The sequence below is a fragment of the Epinephelus lanceolatus genome, chromosome 9 (assembly GCF_041903045.1).
Source record: "Epinephelus lanceolatus isolate andai-2023 chromosome 9, ASM4190304v1, whole genome shotgun sequence".
Taxonomy (NCBI): Eukaryota; Metazoa; Chordata; class Actinopteri; order Perciformes; family Serranidae; genus Epinephelus; species Epinephelus lanceolatus.
The window spans coordinates 24,365,715-24,386,603 of NC_135742.1; the positions used below are offsets into that span (position 1 = coordinate 24,365,715).

The following is a 20,889-nucleotide window of genomic DNA, read 5'->3' on the forward strand; positions in this document are numbered from 1 at the left end:
ATGAGTTTTATGTATTTTGAATTGACTTTTGTTCATGTATAATTCTGTGTGTTGTTCTGTGTTGTGTGGCAGACCGGTGATAGTGGAGATCCCCCACTTTGCCGCTCTCGGTCGAGGTGACCGGGAGCTTGTGGTGCTGAGGAGTGAGAACGGCTCAGTCTGGAAAGAACACCGCAATCGCTATGGTGATGAGGTGCTAGAAACAATCCTCAACGGGATGGATGAGGGTAAGAGTTTAAAAACTGGATCTCAGAATGACATCAAGCATGTCACTGGGTGTTGTCACTTCCTGAGACTTAAACCCTCTCTTATCTCCTCAGAATTAGAAAGTCAAGAAGAGCTCGGGAAGAAGAGAATCCGTCGCATCATCTCCACCGACTTCCCCCTTTACTTTGCTGTCGTATCACGAGTCCAGCAAGAGAGCGACCTGATTGGACCAGAGGGTGGTTCGCTGACAAGTAAACTGGTGCCACTGGTCCAGGCCACATTTCCTGAGACAGCAGTCACCAAACGCGTCCGCCTGGGGCTGCAGGTGAGATAGGACGATGAGGAGAAGGAAGGAGAAGAAAGACAGAATCGTTAATGCCTTTGTTGCCTGAAAGAATAAAGCATGTTGGATGTACTTTGAATGATCTTGGAATGACCCGATCATATCAGCACTTGATGATTCTCGATTTATTTCTGTTTTGTTTTCTTGTTTGTTTTTTAAGTTTTGCTTTTCGCATTTTTAGAGGACCTTCTTATTTCACACAGTGCATGCACTTAGCACCTTTATTCAAGTTTGGATTGCTCATTTAGTGCTGATATGTTATTATTTGTTTTATCTTTATTCATTTCTTTCTCACTAATGTATTTATGTCACTGGTCAAGCCCAGGATTTCCTATTATTAACACATTAATTTGAGATACCTAAGTACAGTTTGTCAAACATAATGAGAAATCTGCTTTAAACTTGCTGTCCAGTGGTTTTGTCATCATAAATGTCTGGAGAATGTGCTAAAAGGTTTTATTTTTTAGAAGGAGTGAAGTGTCATCCCCTACAAAAAGGGGTGACCACTGAGCACCTGATCTTTAAACCTTTTAATATTAGATATTTTGCTGTTTGGAGCTTTTAGCTGCCTTCTGTGTGTACAGCTACACTTTTCAGGTCTTGACATTTCTCAAACACACACACCAAAGACAGTGCTGCAGTACTCTGCCAAGCTAGTGTGAAAGTAGTGGTATTGTGTGAAACTAGACAAACTAAGGCATCCATTTGTACCCACAATGTAGGCGTAGCTCGTCAGAAGTTGGGCTACATAACACTCCAAATTTAGGCAGTCTTGGTAAGGGAACAACTGGCATGGCATTTTCAAAGGGGTTCCTTGAACTGTCACCTGAAGATATCTGAATGAAAACGGGTTTTGTGGGTATCCACCAGTCTCCCCTAAACTTGAGCAGGTTTGTTCCTTACAATGAATGCACTCCTTCAAATTAAAGCTGTATATTTGTCTTTTTAAGGAAAAGGACAACCAGCCATAATGAATCAGCTAAAATGTACACACAGATATATGACACATAAAAATAGGATTGTTGTGAAACTCAAAATATTAACTGTACCAGTATTAGTCTATGCACATCAGATAATTGGTAATATTAACTGTAAAATAAGAAACCAAAGTATATCAGTATGCGAATCCCCTGCCCTAGCTTCCTCTTTCAAAATAAAACATCACATCAAAAAATTAATGAAACTATTTCACTGGACTGTTGGCTGCAAAATCAAAATTAGAACATTTGGGAATGGGATTTATTTATTTTTCCTGTAATTTCAAACCTGTATTAAACAAAAGGTACATTAAATATCATCTTTCTTTCCCTCATAATTCTTTTCAGTTGATATATTTGATATATAAATATGTACCATTCTCTCAGATTTGCTGACTTGGAATTTCAAGGCTCCATTTGTACAGAATTTCATTTTGCCAGGATAAATATATTCATGCAATATGTTTACCAGTTTTATTCCAGCTCAAGACTGTAATTGCTAAATCTCTATTTTTGATAAAATAAAAATTCTATTTAAAAAAACATATTTAAAATACTTTATGAATATGTAGTCAGAAACTTATGAATTTTAATTATCAAATGAAAACTTGTAATTCCAATGTCCGAATCTGTTTCAATAAACCAAAATGATAGGTAAATACAGTATGAATGCACCTTCTGCTGTCCTTTAGACATATAAATTAATTTATGTGAAGCTGAATATGTCTTGTAAACTAACATGCTACCACACATGCCGTAACCTCTGAGCTGAAAGTAGTGAATGTAACTGAATGTAAGTGAGATAGACGTGATTTAATTTTCTATTAACTACTTCATGATCTTTAAGAGCATATCTATTTAACTATATCATTGCTGTCATGTCATGAATGGCCTTGTGAAAAACCACAGTGCCTTTTTCTTTGATATTGATTTTGTATTAATGACTGTAAAAGTTTCATGTTAACACACGTTGTTGCATTTTAAAATAAAAAGAGTTATTAAGTCCTACAACCAATTTGCTTATTTGTTTATTCACTGTGGACTTCTCTTTCTCTTTTTCTCTTCACCTTTAATTTTTCCCTATTTGGTTGTCTTTTCTTTTTGTTACCCTGTTTTTTCAATTCGTTGTCCCATCATCCATCAACCATTGTCTCATTCTACCTGTTATCCAACATATTTTTGTTTAACCTTCATTGTCCGTTCATATATATCTCTCCTTGGATCATTTTCCCTTTTTTCTACATTATCATCAAACCTGTGCTCGTGTTACCGTGCACCCCCTCTCCCCACCATTTACTTTCAACCTCAGGCTCAGCCAGTTCCAGATGAGCTGGTTGCAAAGCTGCTGGGTAACCAGGCAAACTTTAGCCCTGTGGTCACTGTGGAGCCTCGGCGGCGCAAGTTCCACCGGCCCATCGGCCTGCGTATACCCCTGCCCCCGTCCTGGAGGGAAAGTCCCCGAGACTCTGGGGAGGGCGACACCACTAGTCTGCGTCTGCTTTGCTCTGTCATAGGTACTGCATGCCACCACTGAGAGTTGTGTGGGTGAACGAGTCAGTTTGTGTGTGTCGACTGGAGCAGTTTCCTTCCAAGTCAAGGAAAGATTAATAGGGCAAAACTGCTGGTTTGAATTGGTGAAAGATGTCAGTGCCATAGTTGGATTAAAAAAGGTTATTACCATGAGATTTCTTCTTTATGACCTTTGCTGAAAGCGGGTTAACCAGTTTGCTGTGTCTCATACTGTCTGATTCTCAGGTGGCACAGCCCCAGCCCAATGGGAAGACATTACTGGCACCACCAAGCTTTTGTATGCTAAAGACTGCGCCAGTTTCACAACCAATGTTTCAGCACGGTTAGTTGAGTTGGCAACATACACATTAAAGCCATCATGCCATAAAGTTTAATGTAAGCCAAATTATATCATTCCAGCAAACAGCTGGACTGATTTATGCACAGCGCCGTGATTACATGTCATTGTTTCCTCCCAGATTCTGGCTCGCAGACTGTCCTCGGACAGCTGAGGCCGTCTCCTTTGCCAACCTGCTCTATAGAGAACTGTCAGCGGTTCCCTACATGGCCAAGTTTGTGGTGTTTGCAAAGATGAATGAGCTGCGCGAGGGCCGCCTGCGCTGCTACTGCATGACCGACGATAAGATGGATAAAACCCTGGAACAACATGAGAACTTCACAGAGGTGGCTCGCAGCAGAGACATAGAGGTCAGTTTCAAGATCGAGACAAGGGCATTGCATCATACTGATGTGGTGGAATAGTTGTGTAGTGATGTACGCTCATGTCTGTGTCCCATCTCGTAGGTAATGGAGGGAATGCCGCTTCACCTGGAGTGTTCAGGAAATCTGGTGCCTGTGAGGAAGGCCACCCAGCAGCCTCGCTGCTTCAGCTTCCAGGCCTTCAGAGATAACCGACTTCCTGTGTCTGTCAAGGTATTACCATTTGTCTTTCTCTTTCACTTTTTTCCCTTTTATCTTTGTCTCTCTCTCATTATTCATCCAGCTCTGTCTCCACTCTACATACATGAAGCTTTGCGTTAGTTCATGCAGGATGCGGACGTCATATGCCCCAGCTGTAAGCTTGCTGATTGGACCATTGCTTTTTAATCAGTCACACACCAGTTACAGCTCATTTTCACAACAAGGCAGTCCATTTAAATATGGCCTCCTGCACACTGATCCCTGCCACACACTGCTGCTGCTGCTGCTGCTGCTGCTGCTGCTGCTGGCAAAGCTTTGCCTCCTCCAGCCTCCACCTTCCTAATTCACAGTCCTAACATTAAAGGTTAAAAAAGGGTATTTTATGTCTTGCTTTGGGCCTACTCTTGTACACCCTGGAGGATTTTCTGCATTGCGCTCCCTGTATTGATTTAGCATGCTGCTTGTCTGATCCAGGGAGCATGTTAAGAGTGGATCCATCAGCGCCACGTATAACTGTATTGCCATTTGTTGCAATAAATAGTTAAATCTATGGAGAGTGTTCCTGGCTGAACTGTATGAATGCACCTTTATTGCTTTCCTTGTGTTTGTGTGTCTAAGGTGAGAGACAGCAGTAAAGAGCACACTGGATTTCTGTCTTTCCTGCGCAAGTCAACCAAGTATGAGGACAGTCAACATGTGCTCTGCAACCTCAACATAACCATGCCTCCATGTATCAAGGTAAAGCTCTTAACTTCACAAGACACATACAGTATTTTTAGTTGGGATGGGAGTTGTTTCAATACCAATACTGATACCAGTGTCAGAAATGCCTCCCATCTTGCCTAAAAGCTGGATTGGGTATTGGCAAGTACATAAGTCTTTGCATTGATCCAATACCACCTTATCCAATTTCTTTAAAGTAGTTTCACACCTGGATCAAATGGCAGTTTTCCCAGAAATCAGATCTTCTCAGCAACTCTAAGACAGTAGCCTGCACAGCAAGTTGCACTGTGCAGTCACTGGAGACTACTGTTTTACAGTGGCGAAGAAGAGTGGATTTCCAGGAAACAGTGAAACATCAGCCATTATATAATAAAGGACAGTGTTGTGGTGTTCATTGTCTGCATGTATTTGTTCAGGTTTTACAAAGGGTTCAATCTGAGCAATGCCATGGGTTAGTAGCATACAGCTGTTTTTTTGTTTTGTTTGTTTAGCCTATTTAACATAGAACATAAATTAGCTTAGTTTGCCACAGCAGCACGCTATTGCAAGTCAACTATTTTAAGTGCCAGTTTGTTGAAATCTATATATCAACAGCTTGTGCAGACATTCACATGATTGGTATCGAATGAAGTAGAACAAAAAGGTACGCAGTTTAGGTACTCTGTGCTATCACTTTCACTTTAAGGGCACTGGTATTGGTAGTGGTGTCATTATTTTTTAACAATACCCAGCCTTTGTATTTAGTTCTAGTATTTTTCACTCAGATAACAGGCTTCATTGTTGTTTGCTTGTGACTGACAGATTGTTGGGAGTGAAGACCGGAGGCGAACCCTGACCCCCCTGGCTTTAAGAGAAAGATACAGTGCCCTAAATGAACCAGCTATGGGTATGAGTCTCTCACTCTCCCACTTATAAATGAAATAAATCTGCAGCTGTCTTCCTTATACAGAATCAATGAGTGTTGCATTGCAAGTAAAATCTCCACCTTAGCTCTAACAGAGTCTGATGCTAAATAGTAAGTTTAATCTGGTTTGTGCAGCATCAATGAGCGCCATGGAGAGGACAGAGCTAAAGATGGCTGTGATTGCAGAGCAGTTGGGACTGAGCTGGGCTGGTGAGTGAACAAGAGTATATCGAATCTGTTTTTATGTGTTGTTAACCATCCATGTTTGCCTTATGTCTGACAAGCTTGCCTAGCTCGCTGCTGATTAAGTTCTAACATGGCAACCAGCCAATGAAACTAATTATTTCCTGTTTTCCTGCCAAGAGCCGTAGCTGTTTGACAGACTATTCTGCCTCTTCTGGGTAGAGCTACTGTGAAGCAGAGAGCCATTTCAAGACTGTGTACACTATAACAGCATGACTCACAGGTGAAATGATGTAAATATTTCCCCCACTTAATTAAACTTCTCCGTCTCATTGTCTACACAGAGTTGGCACGTGAGCTTCAGCTCAGCGTGGATGACATCAATAAGATCCGTGTGGAGAATCCAAACTCGCTGCTGGAGCAGAGCTCTGCCCTGCTCAACCTGTGGGCCACCCGCGAGGGCAAGAGGGCCAAGAGTGAGTATATGATATCTGAGGCCCTCTCTACACATATACATATATTTTTTAAAATGAATATTTTCCTCCTCCATTTTTATGCCTCTGCGCCATCAACAGCCGTGGCCAAAGGCATTGTGTTTTCACGTGTTTGCACCATTCCATTCTCATGAACGTGATATCTCAAGAAAACTCAGGGAATTTCTTTAAATTTGACACAAAGGTCCGCTTGGACTTAGGGATGAACTGATTAAAATTTGTATAGAACTTGTGTTCTGCAGTGATGCATCATCGTGGTGAAGAGAGAACTGAGCCGAAATGCGAAGCTTTCGATTTACTGGTCAATCTATGTCCCAACCCTCACCCATTGTCAAGAGCTATTTGTAATGACCGAAAGAATGAGGTTGCAGATACAAGTGGCTGAAATGAGGTTCCTAAGAAGGGTGGCTGGGCTCATCCTTAGAGAAAGGGTAAGGAGCTCAGACATCTGGAGCGAGCTCAGAGTAGAGCCACCGCTCCTTTACAGATGGTACAGGCATCTGATCCGGATGCCTCCTGGTAGAAGGCCCTGGGTCAGACCCAGAACATGCTGGAGGGATTACATATCTTGTCTGGCCTGGGAATGCCTCGGGGTCCCCCAGGAGGAGCTGAAAAGTGTTGCTGGGGAGAGGGACATCTGGGGTGCTTGTTCACCCTGCTGCCCCACAATCCGGCTTCGAATAAGTGGTTGAAAATGGATGGATGATAGAATTTGTTGGTCGAAGGTCACTGTGACCTCCCAAAACAAATTTTAGAGATTTGGTCAGACACTGAATTTGTGACTTATCTCGGGTGCCCACTTTGAGACTATGCTGATTGTATCAATCTTCCATGCTACCAGGGGTAGGTAGGTGTATGTGAAGCATCTAAATTTTCAGAGACATGGATGCTTCACGCACATGTTATACATTGTTACTTGCAACAACTGGGTGCACATTTATTTAAGTTTCATAATGTCTGCTAGAAGTGGCCATGGTCTTGAGATAGACCCACATAGAGCTGCTCAGTACTAGTCAATAATATTTGCAGGTACACAGGGCTGAAACACATTCCCAAACCTTATCCCAGTTAATTCCAGAATCGTGTGTAGTGTTGCTGATAATATCAACTATTTGTTCCATACTGAGAAGGTTAAATTGTTCAAGTAGCCATGTTTTAAAATCTCTCAGTTTTAGTGACCTAAAACTCAGACTGCATGTGGACGAGAGGCCAAAAAATAGAGGAAAATATCAGTTTACAAAAATATCTGTATATGTGTAGACACGGCCTGAGATTGCTGAAAATGTCCCTCATCCCCTCATGTCTTTATCTACACTACTTTCTGCCTCTTCAGTCAAAGTCTGAATGATGTTGTAATGGTGTTGCTGTTTGTCCTGGGAATCCCCTTCCCCTCCTTCTCTTTTTTCCTTGTCTGCTTGTGTCTCTCCTTCACGCGTCTTAACTGCAGTGGAGAGCTTGTATGCAGCTCTGAAAAGTATCGACCGTATGGACATAGTCAACATGTTGGAGGGCCAGCCACCTCAGCCCGCGAGACAAGGCTCCCGTGATCTCAGCAGACGCCGACACAACGACAGAGACAACCTCTCCCCTGGTATGACCAATGGTAAGCTCCCTCCCCACTACCCCCAATGCAGCCCTTTCCCCATGTTCCTTCTGCCTTGACCCTGAGCCATCTTTCCAATAAACAAACCTCCTCGCTCCCTTTAAATCCCCTGAAGGAAAAGTGAAGTGTGTTTTCCTCTAATTTCTGTCTGATGTCCCTGTGTCTTTCTTATTTAATCCCCCCCGTGATGCTGTTGTGTATGAAAGCTGCCACAAATGTCAAACTTTTGCAGGACTTTACCCCAGCAACATGCAGAGGGACTCAGGACACTCCTACTGTGCTACAGCCTCTGTAGTGCCTTTGGTTATACACTTCTCCTTGATTTTATTCAATATGATGGGAAGTAGAGTGAAAAAAAAAGTATGATATGCTGAATCTCCAGAGTTTGCAAGCATCCCATTCCTGAACAGCCTCTGAGCAAAACACTCCACATAGAGATAAGTTAAGTATCATTCACAGTTATAATTTTATTAGCGTTATTATTGATGTTGTTTCCATTTTGTGCTCGCATGTTAAAGAATTAGACCAGCCAGTATTTAGAGTATTTAGAGTATAGACGGAATACATTTTAGAGTGATATTTTGTCTATAAAACAACACACTGTCATACATGATCGGCCCATGTAGATCATACTGTAAGTATAGCCTAGCTTAACTGACCTCCTTACCAATTGTCAGTCCTCAGTCTTTTACTCCTTTTCCTCATGGTTTCCTTCACACATGCATACCCTACATCTTATTGACTCCATTTTCACTTCTGGACTGGTGTGAGCTCCCCTTCCTACTGGACTGGCTTCTCCTCTCTGTATCCAGTGCAGATGATGAGTCAGTCTGACAGGCGACAGGTCCGATTCTGTGAAAACTGGAGCAATACTCAGAGATGTAACAATGCATAGAGTTACTGCCATGAGGGTCAAAGGGTGAAAAGGGAGCTGTTCAGATCACAGCTGCAGTGAATCTGATAACCGTGTATCTGTCTTGTCTGTCTATCTGTCTCGCTACCTGCCTCCCAAAGGCCGTTCCTGCTTTGACGTTCTGCGTAAAACCGTGGTGGTGCTTTAAATACCTGGATGTTGTGTCGTCTGCTAATCTCCCAGGGATCGCAGTGACGGGTTTTAAGAGGTTTATGATTTATTGTACGGATTAAGTAAAGGCACACGCCCAAGTGGAGGACCAAAACTGACTATTTAGGCAAAAAATACATTAAGTAAATGAACAAAATGGAAAAAAAATCAGATCATCAGGCCACGTCCTTGACATAAATATTGTGGTGGACAGTGAAGGACAAAATAAAAAAAAAAATTTAATAGTTTGTTTATGTCACAGAGTAATTCCTTCGTTTCATGGTAAACAAATAGTTTGACATTTTGGGGAATATGCTAATTCACTTTCTTGCTGAAGAAGATCGATACCACTGTCATGTCTGTGGGGTAAATATGAAGCTACTGCTTCTACAAGCAGCTGGTACGTTTAGCTTAGCATAAAGACTGGAATCTGTGGGAAAATATATTTGTCTGGGAGCAGTAACTTCCTGGAGTCTCAGCTGGTTTCTTAACCAGGCAAGCCAGGCTAGCTGCCTTCCACAGTTGCCAGTCTTTAAGCTAAGCTAACTGGCTGCTAGCGGTGGCTATGTCCTCTAAAAGTAGGAGCTTCGAGTTATCATTCAGAGTCCCCTCAGTTGACTGAGATTCCTTCAAGTTAAGCAGTCTTTTTTTGTTGTTGTTGTCAGTTAGTGTGCGGCTACATCTAGGGACATTTCGGTTCTCAAGATGTAGCTGCAGAGTGAGCGCTCCTTGCTTTTAAGCTGCTCTCAGGTACAGACAGCTGCGGACACAGACCCAGGGTGAGTCTGAGTGAGATGGCGGCAGCTGCCCAGAGGAGGAGAAGCTTTGAACTGTAAGGCTCTGAGACGTTATCTTCTGCCTTTTGCTTAGAGATGGTGAATTTACAGCTTACAGCTCACAGCAACTTAATATGAAACAGTCTCTGGTTTTGTTTGATATCTACTGTTGGCAAAATGTTTTCAACCAATTGTTAGCATAGTTGTTTATTAAGTGAATGTCACCATCACACTGAACATCCAGCTGAACCCAGTTCAGACTGGAAAACTCTACATGATTAAAGGAAATGAACAGTACAAAATTCGTATTGAACAGCCAAATCTGAGTCGGGTACAGCCCTACTTCATATTTACTGCACAAATATAAGAGTGGCATTGATCTTCTCATCTCACCCATCTGCAACAAAAGCAAATAAGCGTATATCCCAAAATGTAGAACTGCTCCTTAAAGTCAGGTTCAGTCCTCCATACAAAAAAAGCCTGTGTAGAGTTTTTTTTTTTTTTTTTTGAACTTAAGATGTTTTACGGAAGAAGCTGACATAATATTTGCTAGAGTAGAAAAATCAGTTACGCTGCGGCCTTAATTCTATCTTTCTCTGTCTTCACCTGTCTTCCCCTCTTTTTGTCAAAACAATGTCTGTAGGATTTTACTTATCAGTTTTCCTTCATAGTTCCAGTGCACCTGTATTGTAGGTAAGCACATTTCGAAGGTTTATTCAAGATCATTTCCAGGTTAGGAAACAAAAAATAAAATATAGTCAATCATGATAGACCTCTTCTTTTAGGCTTTTGCAAGAGGACATTTAAATTTTCTCTGCCTGTGGCTGCATGGGGAGTAGTTTGAGTCTCTTTAGGGCTAATGTTGAATGTCCTTTTGGGAGCCCTGTTTTCATTTCCTGTGAATCTGTCCCTCTCTCTGTGTTTCTCTGGACATGTCATCTGCAGCCTAGCCGCCCTACTCTTCCTCCTTCTCACTCCTCTCCGAACTCTGACCTCATGCCGACCTCATGTTGACCTCTGACCCACATCTTTATCTTTATCTTTTTTTTGCGACTAGTTGTGCATTTTCTTTATTTTTGTGCTCTTGAAAACCCCACCTTTTTAAGTGTCCGCTCTGTGACCGATACCCCTCACACAGACTGTGTACTCAGCACCCACTGGGAGGGGGGAGGTGACCCTCGCTCTCTCGCTGTTTCTGTCTGTGACCATCACCCTATTTTATATTCCTCTTCCTCTCTTGCTACCCCTCTTTTCTATCTTTCCCACTCTGTCCTTTCCCTCTTTTCCCCTCCCTTCTCCCCCTGCCCTCCTGCCTGTCTGCATGTGCATGAGGCTGACTTTCATCGCTCATCTCCCCCTGTGTTTGCATGGAGACACTGGGACGAGGGGCAGGAGTAACACTGGCTTGTTGGAGATGACGACTCAAACGCTGCATTGGCACTTAATGCTGCTTGACCAACAGACACGTGTTCGTGCACGGCATGCATACTGAGAATGACCATACAGTCTGTCTCGTCCTCCTCAGTGATCTGTCCCAAGGGGGGTAAAAAAGGCCACAGACCTTTTTTTGTGAACTGTGACTTGTGTCTGCTCTGTTCATGTATGAATGTTGTGGTTGTTTTGTATGTCACTGATTTTCTGTAAACGGTCCATCTGATGGGTTATTTTGTGTGAAATATGTTTTTAATGTCTTTGTGAGTGTTGTACGTGGGTCAATTTGTTATTGTTCCTCTGATTACTGTAAATGTGCTTATTGTTTAATGTAAACTCATTAATTTGTCTGTGTGAGTGAATCTGTGTGAGCGTCTTTATGTGTGTATACTCTGAGTGTTTTGTGTCCTCCATATATACATGTAACAGTGTTTAAGTGTCTGGACAAACTGTATTTCCTTTATATGTATTTTCACGTGAGCTTTACTGCTTTGTTTTTCTGTGTTTGTGTCTTTTATTTAGGGGGTCAGGCAGTCATTTTTCATATTTCACACTTGCCCATTTTCAGAATTTCTTTTTTTTTCCACATCTCTTCCTTTCACCATCATTGCCTCGTCATCTAACATGGAGAGAGAGAGAACTGACAAACTCTTTCATTATCTAAATCATGACAAGAAACAATTCTCATGTCGTAGTTTCTTTGTTGTCACCAGAAACTGATTCATAACACAGGTAGCAGGAAACTTGGAAAGTAAATGCTTATGCCAAGGCCAAACAGCCCTATTTTGCATTTTTAATGAAAGCGAAAAATAATTCATTTATCTACGCCATGATTTGGATTCACTCCAAAATTAAATGAATTCTTCCTTACACCCTTTCACCAAGTTTCATAAACGCTGGGCCGGTAGTTTTTCCTTAATCCTGCTGACAAACAAACAAACTGAACCAAAAGCATAACCTCCGCGGAGGAAATAAACTGCTTCAAGTCTTAAAATAGAAAATTTCATAAACACACCACACCTGAACTCGCACATCATTTACTTGCAAGTGAAATATGTGCAGGTAGTACAAAACTACAGTTGTTTTTTCCTCCTTAACAGACTTTGTCTTGTTCATCAGATACCGAACAGAGGTTTAATGACTCACATCTTCATCTGCAAGTCATTCCTAATATGGTAAACAGACTTGTTTGAGGACTCACAGGAAAAATAGAAGATCAATTGTTTTCAGTTAAATTTTGACATCATTGTGATTAGATTTTAATGATATTGTTAAAACTATAACTGTATTTACTGCAGCTTATATTACTGAGAGATTCAAGCAGCATTTGAAGTGAAGCCAAGGACAATCAAGTGTTTGTGATTAGCCCTCCTAAGCTTTAAAGGTGCAATTTGTAATGCCTGGCCACATACTCCAAACTGGGGGCAGCATTTCACTTTCAAGCCAACAAGTGCAAGCTCTTCTAGTTTTTTTAGTTTTGTAAACAAAATAAACTCATAAAATGTCAAGAGAGGAAATATTCTTAAACCTATTTTCCTTATTAAACTGAAAAATACAACTGTACACTTTCTCAAGTTTATTTCTTTTAAGAAACTAAGACTGATGTTAGCTTAAATGCCTTGTTAACTCATCCAAGAACACTGAATTAAAAAAAAAAAAATTTGGTTAATTTTTCGCCCTGTCTTCGTCTACACGCTGAGTAGGGGCTCTCCCTCGCTCTTTGGAGGCAGACCATTAAATCAGCAAAATTAAATGACAAGATCACTACAAGTCCTCTGGGCTGCTCAACTTCTTTGTCCTCTCGTGTTGGACTGTGGGCAGACTACACGCCGCATGCTTTGACATTACCTCAAAACTGTTATCTCTTCACATTATGCTGATTTTGTATGTTTATTTTTTAAAAATGTCTTAAACTGAAATTCTGACCAAATCTTCTACATTGCACCTTTAAAGGAACCTGACTCTGAATCTTCTGTTGTGGCCCAAATGAACAAGGAATTATTATTCTAAACGTATAATTAAATCCTTTCTCAGTTTCCTCATCATCTTCTCTGCTCTGGCAGTACAATAAGATATAAAGACTCTAGAGTCAAGGTCACTGCTGCTTTTATAGCTCTTTTTTTTAAACCTCACATGGCAAAGCACTTTACTAAATATATACATATATATATATATATATATATATATATATATATATATTTCTTATCACTAGTTTCTATAGACAAGCGACAGCAGTTGAAGCTGAGAGACTGAGAGAAACAGTAGAAAGTAGGACGAGAGGTCCTTCTGGCCGCTTGGTGTCACAAATATCTCCTGCACTCTCAGCAGTACTCAACAGCAGCACTGCCAACAATGAATCAAGTTACACCCTGCAGTTCTGCACAGCTTCCTCATCACTATACACTATACACATACAGTCAGCCTCTCTCATGCAGGAGGTGAACTGTGTCCTCATCTTGCTCTTATCCACATTCTGTATGCCCTGCAATACATCTCCTGTTTCATCCTGCGTTTAATGTGCTTCCTGTGGTGTTACAGTCATAGTGCCAATCACACTTTGCTTTACCTATATTGCCATTCATCAGAATTTTTACACAAACTATTCATCTAATTTCCATGATAGTTAGTCATTTTCAGAGAAATTCATTTAGTATGAATCAAGACAGATACAAGGCAGTTTTTATGATTCTTCATAGTCTTTAACTGGATTTCTCTTCTTTTATGTGCAATATAAAGTTATTACCTCAAAAATAAAATCCTGCTGCTGTGACATCATGCTCTATCATGCCAGGTCTGCCTTTACACAAAAAATATATTGTTACAAAGGGTGTTGAGGACAGTTGAAGGAGTGACCTGAGTCCACAGCCCATTAGCAATGTGCGAAATTACAAATTGATTTGATTGCACTTGAAATACTTATTCAAATCTATGTTTGAGGCAGCAACCATGTGACTCTCACAACAGAAGGAAAATAAGTCTACTGTATGTGTTTGCATAAATGTCAGCAGTACTGTAGGATATATGTTTGTATGGCCTTGTTATATTGAATGCATTATAATAAATATGTGTTAATGAGAGAGTGTGTGAAGTGAGGTGATGTGTGTGTGTGTACTGATGTGTGTGTGTGAGGAGAGAGTGAGATTGCCTGCGTGCATGCTATCCAGCTTGACAACGATATTAACCTGCCTGTTCTTTGAGTGGGTTTGAATGCATGCATATCTGAGTATGAGTGAATGCGTGTGACAGTATGAGAGAGTGAGCGAGCGTGTTAATGGCATGTGTATATGTGATAAAGTGTGTGTCCCTGCTGGACAGGTGTGTGTCCTAGCCCCGGATTGGGGCAGAGGCATTAATTCCTGTCCGTTTCCCTGCAGGTGGCAGCCAGCAGAGCAGCATCAGTCACTGCTGGGTCAACCAAAGTGTCAGTCTCTCAGTCCGTCCGGCTGTGTCTGCTGCTGCTGCCGCTGCTGCTTTCGCCGTCAGCGCTGGCTGAACGAGCTTGACAAACCCTCTTCTAAAAGCTGCCCTTGCTCTCTTGTCCTGAGCTCCTTGCACCTTTTTTCTACCACCTATTGTCTTGGCCCTCCCCTCTCCCCTTCCCCATTCCTCCCATTTGTCCCTTCAGCCTCCTCTACTTCCCCCCTTGATGCCCACCTCCTGGGCAGGGGCACTTACCCCCTCCCGGGGTCCCGGTGCTGTGGGGGTGAGGTGGGGAGGGAGGCGGGGGGCCTGGTGTCAGTGTGCCTCTCTCTGTCTCGCTCCAGGTTATGGGCTCGCACAGGACGAGCTTCTCTCACCGGCCTCCATGCAGTACAGCCTGCCCTCCCCGCTGGGCGCTGAGCCTTACTGGCAGGAAGTCTCAAGTCTGGACTGTGCACCCATTGCCACCACAGAAGAAGACACCCTCATGGAGATGTCTGATGTGCAGGTGTGGCCCTCAGGCAACAGCCCGTCCCTGGTGCCCGTGGAGGACTCTTCGTTGGAGTGCAGCAATGCTGACGATTCAGAAGGTCTGCTGGGGTTGCCGTACGGAAGTCTGGGTCGGCCGGCTAGTCAAGCCAGCGCAGCCAGCGGAGGGGGTGGGGTGCTGAGTGGCTCCATTGAGCTTCCAGAAGACGATTCAGAGATGGGCGTTGACTCGCTCAGCACTGCCACGCCAGCTTCGCTTGGGGGCACCATTGCTGGGATGAATCTTAACGGGCTGAACAATGGTCAGGGGTCAGAGGCAAGTTCGGAGGTATCAGCACTCACCAGTACGACTGGTGGAGATGGAGCTGGAGGAGGAGGAGGAGGAGGAGGAGGGACGGGCTCAGAGGAAGGGCTTTGTCTTGTTGCAGGACAGCAAAGGGTGTATGCTCGGCTGAGTGAGTCACCTGGTCTGAGCTGTGTTGCAGACCGGAATGGAGACAGGTGAGTCAGACCTCTGTCTGCCTCTCAGGTGACAAAGTTACAGTCTTACCAATAAAACAATAGATCTGTGCTAACATCTCATTAATCTTTACTGCATGTCAGTAAATGTCAGTAAGAACTGTTTTTTTTTTTTTTTTTGCGGAGGAAATGACCACTAAGGATTTGTGATAAGTTGTTTTACTTTCCTTGGAGTAAGCATGTACAGTGTGTGTACCACCTCCACATTGATCTGTTCTCTCCCTCCAGGTCAGGTAACGGTGGAAACGGAGGCAGTGGAGGCTCTTTCCTTTCCTACCTGCAGGAACAGACAGGCCCGGGGTGGATCCCTGTCACTGACCCAACACAGGCCTGGGTGGGCAGTCAGCCCAAACCCAGGCAGGCCATGGACACCATGATATCATCAGTATGTAACGCTGTGGATGGAGACCAGTCCCATGTGTCCCAGGAAGCCTTGCTCCAGCCTGTGAGGGACATGGGGCACTCAGAGATCTTACGGGGCCACTTCAGAGGTACCCAGCCATTTGAGAAGGGTTTGGGCTTCCCGCACAGGGTACCAGAGTTGAGGGCCTGGGACGACGTGCGCCTGAAGGGCCAGGTGAGTGTGTTACTACACCCTTGAAAAATAAGAGGGATGTTTGTCCTGTATGATGGGTTATCACAGATATTGCACTTTGTAGAAAGTGATACATGTTGCACAGGCTTTCACTGTAAAAAGTGATAATGCAAATGATGCAAAGTCACCAATCCTCTAAACCTTTAAAGGTCCAGTGTGTAAGATTTAGTGGCATCTAGCTGTGGGATTGCAGAGCTGAAGCTTCTCCTGTGTGCCAAGCGTTTGGAAGAATTATGGTGGTCATCGCGAATGGTTTTATCTAGACCAGGTGTTTGATTAATCCTTTCTGGACTACTGTAGAACATAATGGACTCTGTAGGTGAAGACCCACCGTGTATTGAGATATAAAGAGCCCATTCTAAGGTAACAAAGCACAACAATATTTAGTTTCAGGTCATTACAAACTAATGAAAACATAGTTTGAATATTGAATATTATATACCATTTCTGCCAATAGATGCCCCCTTAATCCTACCCACTGGACCTTTAACTAATCAGCATTACATTATTCACGATAGAGCCACAAAACATACAACAAACTACAATACGAAGTCCCTTCATTACACTGCCTTTGCTTTTTTACACATTACTAAACAATGGCGGTAACATGCTGCCTCAGTGTGTAATTTTAGGTTGCATGACAGCATTCCAGAAGCAAAAGAGGCATGACGGGCGTGACACATTAGGGCTCATTTATGCTCAACGTTAGATACGTATATGGACATGGGTGGAGTCTCCTGTCCATACTCTGTGTTCATTTCATCCGTATTTATAAACTTCTTCTTTAAACTTACAGATATGGACAGAACAGAGCAGTACCGCTGGAGATTGTTGAGACAGCGTAGTGAAAGTTAAAGGGATAGTGCACCCAAAAATGAAAATTCAGCCATTATCTACTCACCCATATGCCAACGGAGGCCCTGGTGAACTTTTAGAGTCCTCACATCCCTTGCGGAGATTGGCGGGTGGAGCAGCTAGCACACCTAATGGCAGACGGCGCCCCAGACTAATGTCCAAGAACACAAAATTGAATCCACAAAGTATCTCCATACTGATCATCCGTAGTGATCCAAGTGTGCTGCAGCCGCGACATATAAAGTTGTTTCAAAAAACATCATATGAACTCTGTTTTTAGCCTCACTGTAGCCTGTAGCTCTGACTGCTTCTCTGTGCTCCGCGCTCACGTGTGCATGCCTGCGCGAGACCAGCGATAGCATGAGCTTTGCTCACCCGTGTTTACATCACGTGACGTGTGCACCGCAGGGAGAGACAATGTAACCACAGAGCTAAAAGATAATTTGCACTACGGTCTTTTAGCAAAGGACAGCCCAACATGTCTGAAGACTTTGAAATTGAGGAGGAACAGCATTTCTTTGTTGAGCCACCGCAGTTCATGAGCCTCAGCCAGCCGCAGAATACCGGAGTCGAGCACTGGAAACCTGGTGGTGTAGTTGTTTCAAATGCAAAGCAATGCAAAGTCTTTGCTGCTCAGACTGGGAATTGGCGATGCCTGCACTTGAGAATCTGGACATCAGTACTGACGAGACTGTTGCTCTTCAGAGACCGTGCATCACCGATCACCCTGAGCGCGCGCACACATGAATGCGGAGCACAGAGAAGCAGTCAGAGCTACAGGCTACAGTGAGGCTAAAAACAGAGTTCATATGACGTTTTTTGAAACAACTTTTTATGTCGGGGCTGCAGCACACTTGGATCACTACGGATGGGCAGTATGGAGATACTTTGTGGATTCAATTTTGTGTTCTTGGACGTTAGTCTGGGGCGCCGTCTGCCATTAGGTGTGCTAGCTGCTCCACCCGCCGATCTCCGCAAGGGATGTGAGGACTCTAAAACTTCACCAGGGCCTCCGTCGGCATATGGGTGAGTAATTAATGGCTGAATTTTCATTTTTGGGTGCACTATCCCTTTAAGCAAGAGATGACCATAGGAGATGACAAAGATATTTTAAAAGTGGTGGAACAGAACAAATTTGTAATATTGTGAAAAGAATTCTTTGTCCACATGTTGCAATGTATTTTAATGGGCTCACAGACTACTGGTATCTACATCTCTGCCTCAGTTTAAAGGTACATTATTACGACTTCTTCCACTGTCACCTTATTTGTTGTTGTCTGAAACTTTGGACTCTGCCCTTTGGTGCCATCTGTTGGTTGTAATAATGATATCATAAAGGACACATGGACGTATCCATTTTTGTACCTCAAGAGAGTATAAATGAGTCTTAACACAACAGCGGGGGCAGCACTCTTTAAACAATAACAATAGCATTGTGTGGCAATAAGTCATTTCCTGTCTCTGTTGTACGGTGACTGATCTCGTCCTCTGCTCGGAGGCTATGGAGCTCCCGGACATTAACATCAACAACATAATTTGCGGATATATTTGGACACTTTTCTTCTTCTTTGAGTAAACTGCTGACAGTGAGTCACACAAATAATACACTGTCAAAATGTCACATCTGCCTGTCCATGGTCCCGTCCCACCAGCCGTCCCTTTTACAGACGTCTATTTGGCTCTGTTGCTACCTTCGCTGCCAGCTCAAAGGTGAGACAATTCTGTCTCCTCATTCCTCGATTGTGCCTTTTATAAAAACTGGCAAGGCTCAATTACAGCAAAACAGTCTTACCTTGAAAGGGCAATATAAAAAGGGCAACTGACTTACATTCATTACCTGGAAACTTCCCCAAACCTAACCTTAACCAAAGTCATCACCCTAATTTTTTTCGTCCCTAAAAGGAAGGATAGTCCCCACTTTTATGTCACCAAAACATGAGTAATGCATGTGTACACACACACACACACGCACACACGCACACACACACACACACACACACACACACACACACACACACACACACACAGAGTCTGAGGTCCCAGTATGGGCACAAACAGTCCAGCCAAATTTAGCAAGCATTCTCACTGTCCCACTCACGTAACATGATCCCCTCCACCCCTGTCATTTGCACGGGTTAACTTTCTGGCACAACACCACCACATCACACTGTAAAGGACAATCTCAGCTGTGACACTGTAAGAGAGCAGAAATAGACAGTTGCTTTTAAGCCCTTTGTGGGTTTGCTTTTGTATGTGGTTCAAACTGGTGAGAAAAGACCACTTCAGCTTTTGGTTCAAGTAGTGTGATGCAGTGCTGCATACTTGTGTCTGCATAGTGATGCTTTTTGGGGAAATTTGTCTACGAGGCTGTGTGGATGAGAGAAAAGTTTGTAGTTGAAGTCCCTGAGGGGCGTCAGTGGACAAGTTTCTCAGTGCTCGCACCACAGCGTATAGAGCCACATTAGAGAAGCCAGAAGTATTTAAAGCCCACAGATCACATGGTCAGAAAGAGAGAGAGGTGGGAACAGAAGCCTCCCAAGGTTGCTTTTGCTTGGCTTTTATGTCATTGAGTGGGTACTCCTGACCTGACTAGAGAGGAGAAGGAATAGAGACCCAAGGAAAAGGGCCCACTGCCCCAGCTAATGGAGGACGGACATGAACTGAAAGACAAACAACCAAACTGCGACTGAACCAGTGACAGAAGGCCGCAGGCTGCAGCTGTTGCCTTTTCCGTCAGCTGAAAGAGGCGCCGCATTGGAAACAGGAGTCACTGAGGGCTTGAGGGAGTGTTTTGCTGTGTGTTTGGTGCTGTGTTGATTTGCTGGGGATCAAAGCGGGGCGATGTGGGCCCTGGTGACAGAGCTCCTCTTCAGCTTCGTGCTGCTGGCTTTCCTGGTCATTAGCTGTCAGAATGTCCTCCACATAGCCAGCGGCTCCGTGCGGTCCGTGCTCATCTACATACACACCCAGCTGGACCGTGAGCTCGGTGAGGTCGAGGGAGTGGCCGACGAAGAGGAGAACGTCACCACCAGAGTGGTCCGCCGCAGAGTCATCCTCAAGGTATAGAGAGAGGGGCAGAGGACAGTCAAACAGGAATTTGAAGAAAGGATTTACAGACAGGAAGAGAACAGGAGACAGATGGAGAAAATGCAGTTTGGTGAAAGGCTGAAGGATGCAGTGTATTTGGGGTGATACAGGATAGGTTTGTGGTAATAAAGGTAAATGTTTTGGCAGGGTTTACTGCACTTAAGTGGAGCAGGTGCAACAAAACTGACAGTGATGATTTACCAAGGACATTTTGTACATGAAGAAGTGACAGAAACTGAAATGAATCAATGCAATAATGATAATAATTCATCCTCCAATAATTAGATTTTGCTAAGTCACTGTCAAATTGCTGCTCACATGTGGCTAAATTTATCTTCTGCTGTTACAGGTGTATATAGATGGTCTTGAGCTCAACGAGTTTGGACTCCAGCTCTATTAAAAAGCTCTCCTACTGTATCTCAGACTGTGTCAACGCTATTACAAGTGTTGACACGTTTTTTTCAGGTCTACACGAGCTGGACTGGCCCTTGTCCTTGCTTCTGCTGCTGCAGGAATGTCTTTGAGCTTATAAATAGCGTTGGAGACATGCTGTAAAGTACTGGGGGCTATAACAGCATTGTCATAACCCTCATGAACTGTAATTATAAGTATTGCTAAGAAACGCCAAGGATCTGTTGGATTTACATGCTTCTGTAAACATCCCTCACCCATCTGTCGTTCATCTGCTCCTCTGTGTTTCCAATTAGTAGAGAGGTTTATGGCATGCAAATAATTACACTGCAGTGACAGCTACATCAACATGCATTAGGGCCTTAATTTACTCCTGAGT

General features: G+C 43.3%; 1 protein-coding gene across 20 annotated transcripts in view; it reads left to right on the top strand.

Moving 5' to 3' along the window:
- The window catches only part of ank1a (ankyrin 1, erythrocytic a), a 119,093-nt gene that overhangs the window by 94,194 nt on the left and 4,010 nt on the right, over nt 1–20,889 (top strand). For 15 of the 20 annotated variants that reach the window (XM_033618906.2, XM_078170709.1, XM_078170716.1 and 12 more), the window contains 13 exons: nt 73–227; nt 321–532; nt 2,837–3,041; nt 3,283–3,379; nt 3,516–3,744; nt 3,841–3,969; nt 4,576–4,695; nt 5,482–5,566; nt 5,720–5,794; nt 6,112–6,243; nt 7,709–7,864; nt 14,899–15,544; nt 15,791–16,139. In XM_033618906.2, the coding sequence (XP_033474797.1) occupies nt 73–227; nt 321–532; nt 2,837–3,041; nt 3,283–3,379; nt 3,516–3,744; nt 3,841–3,969; nt 4,576–4,695; nt 5,482–5,566; nt 5,720–5,794; nt 6,112–6,243; nt 7,709–7,864; nt 14,899–15,544; nt 15,791–16,139 (2,590 nt within the window). Of the gene's footprint in view, nt 1–72; nt 228–320; nt 533–2,836; nt 3,042–3,282; nt 3,380–3,515; nt 3,745–3,840; nt 3,970–4,575; nt 4,696–5,481; nt 5,567–5,719; nt 5,795–6,111; nt 6,244–7,708; nt 7,865–8,096; nt 8,309–14,898; nt 15,545–15,790; nt 16,140–19,710; nt 20,073–20,889 lie in introns of those variants that run through there. The other 5 variants (XM_078170723.1, XM_078170725.1, XM_033618904.2 and 2 more) reach the window with 3 other exon arrangements.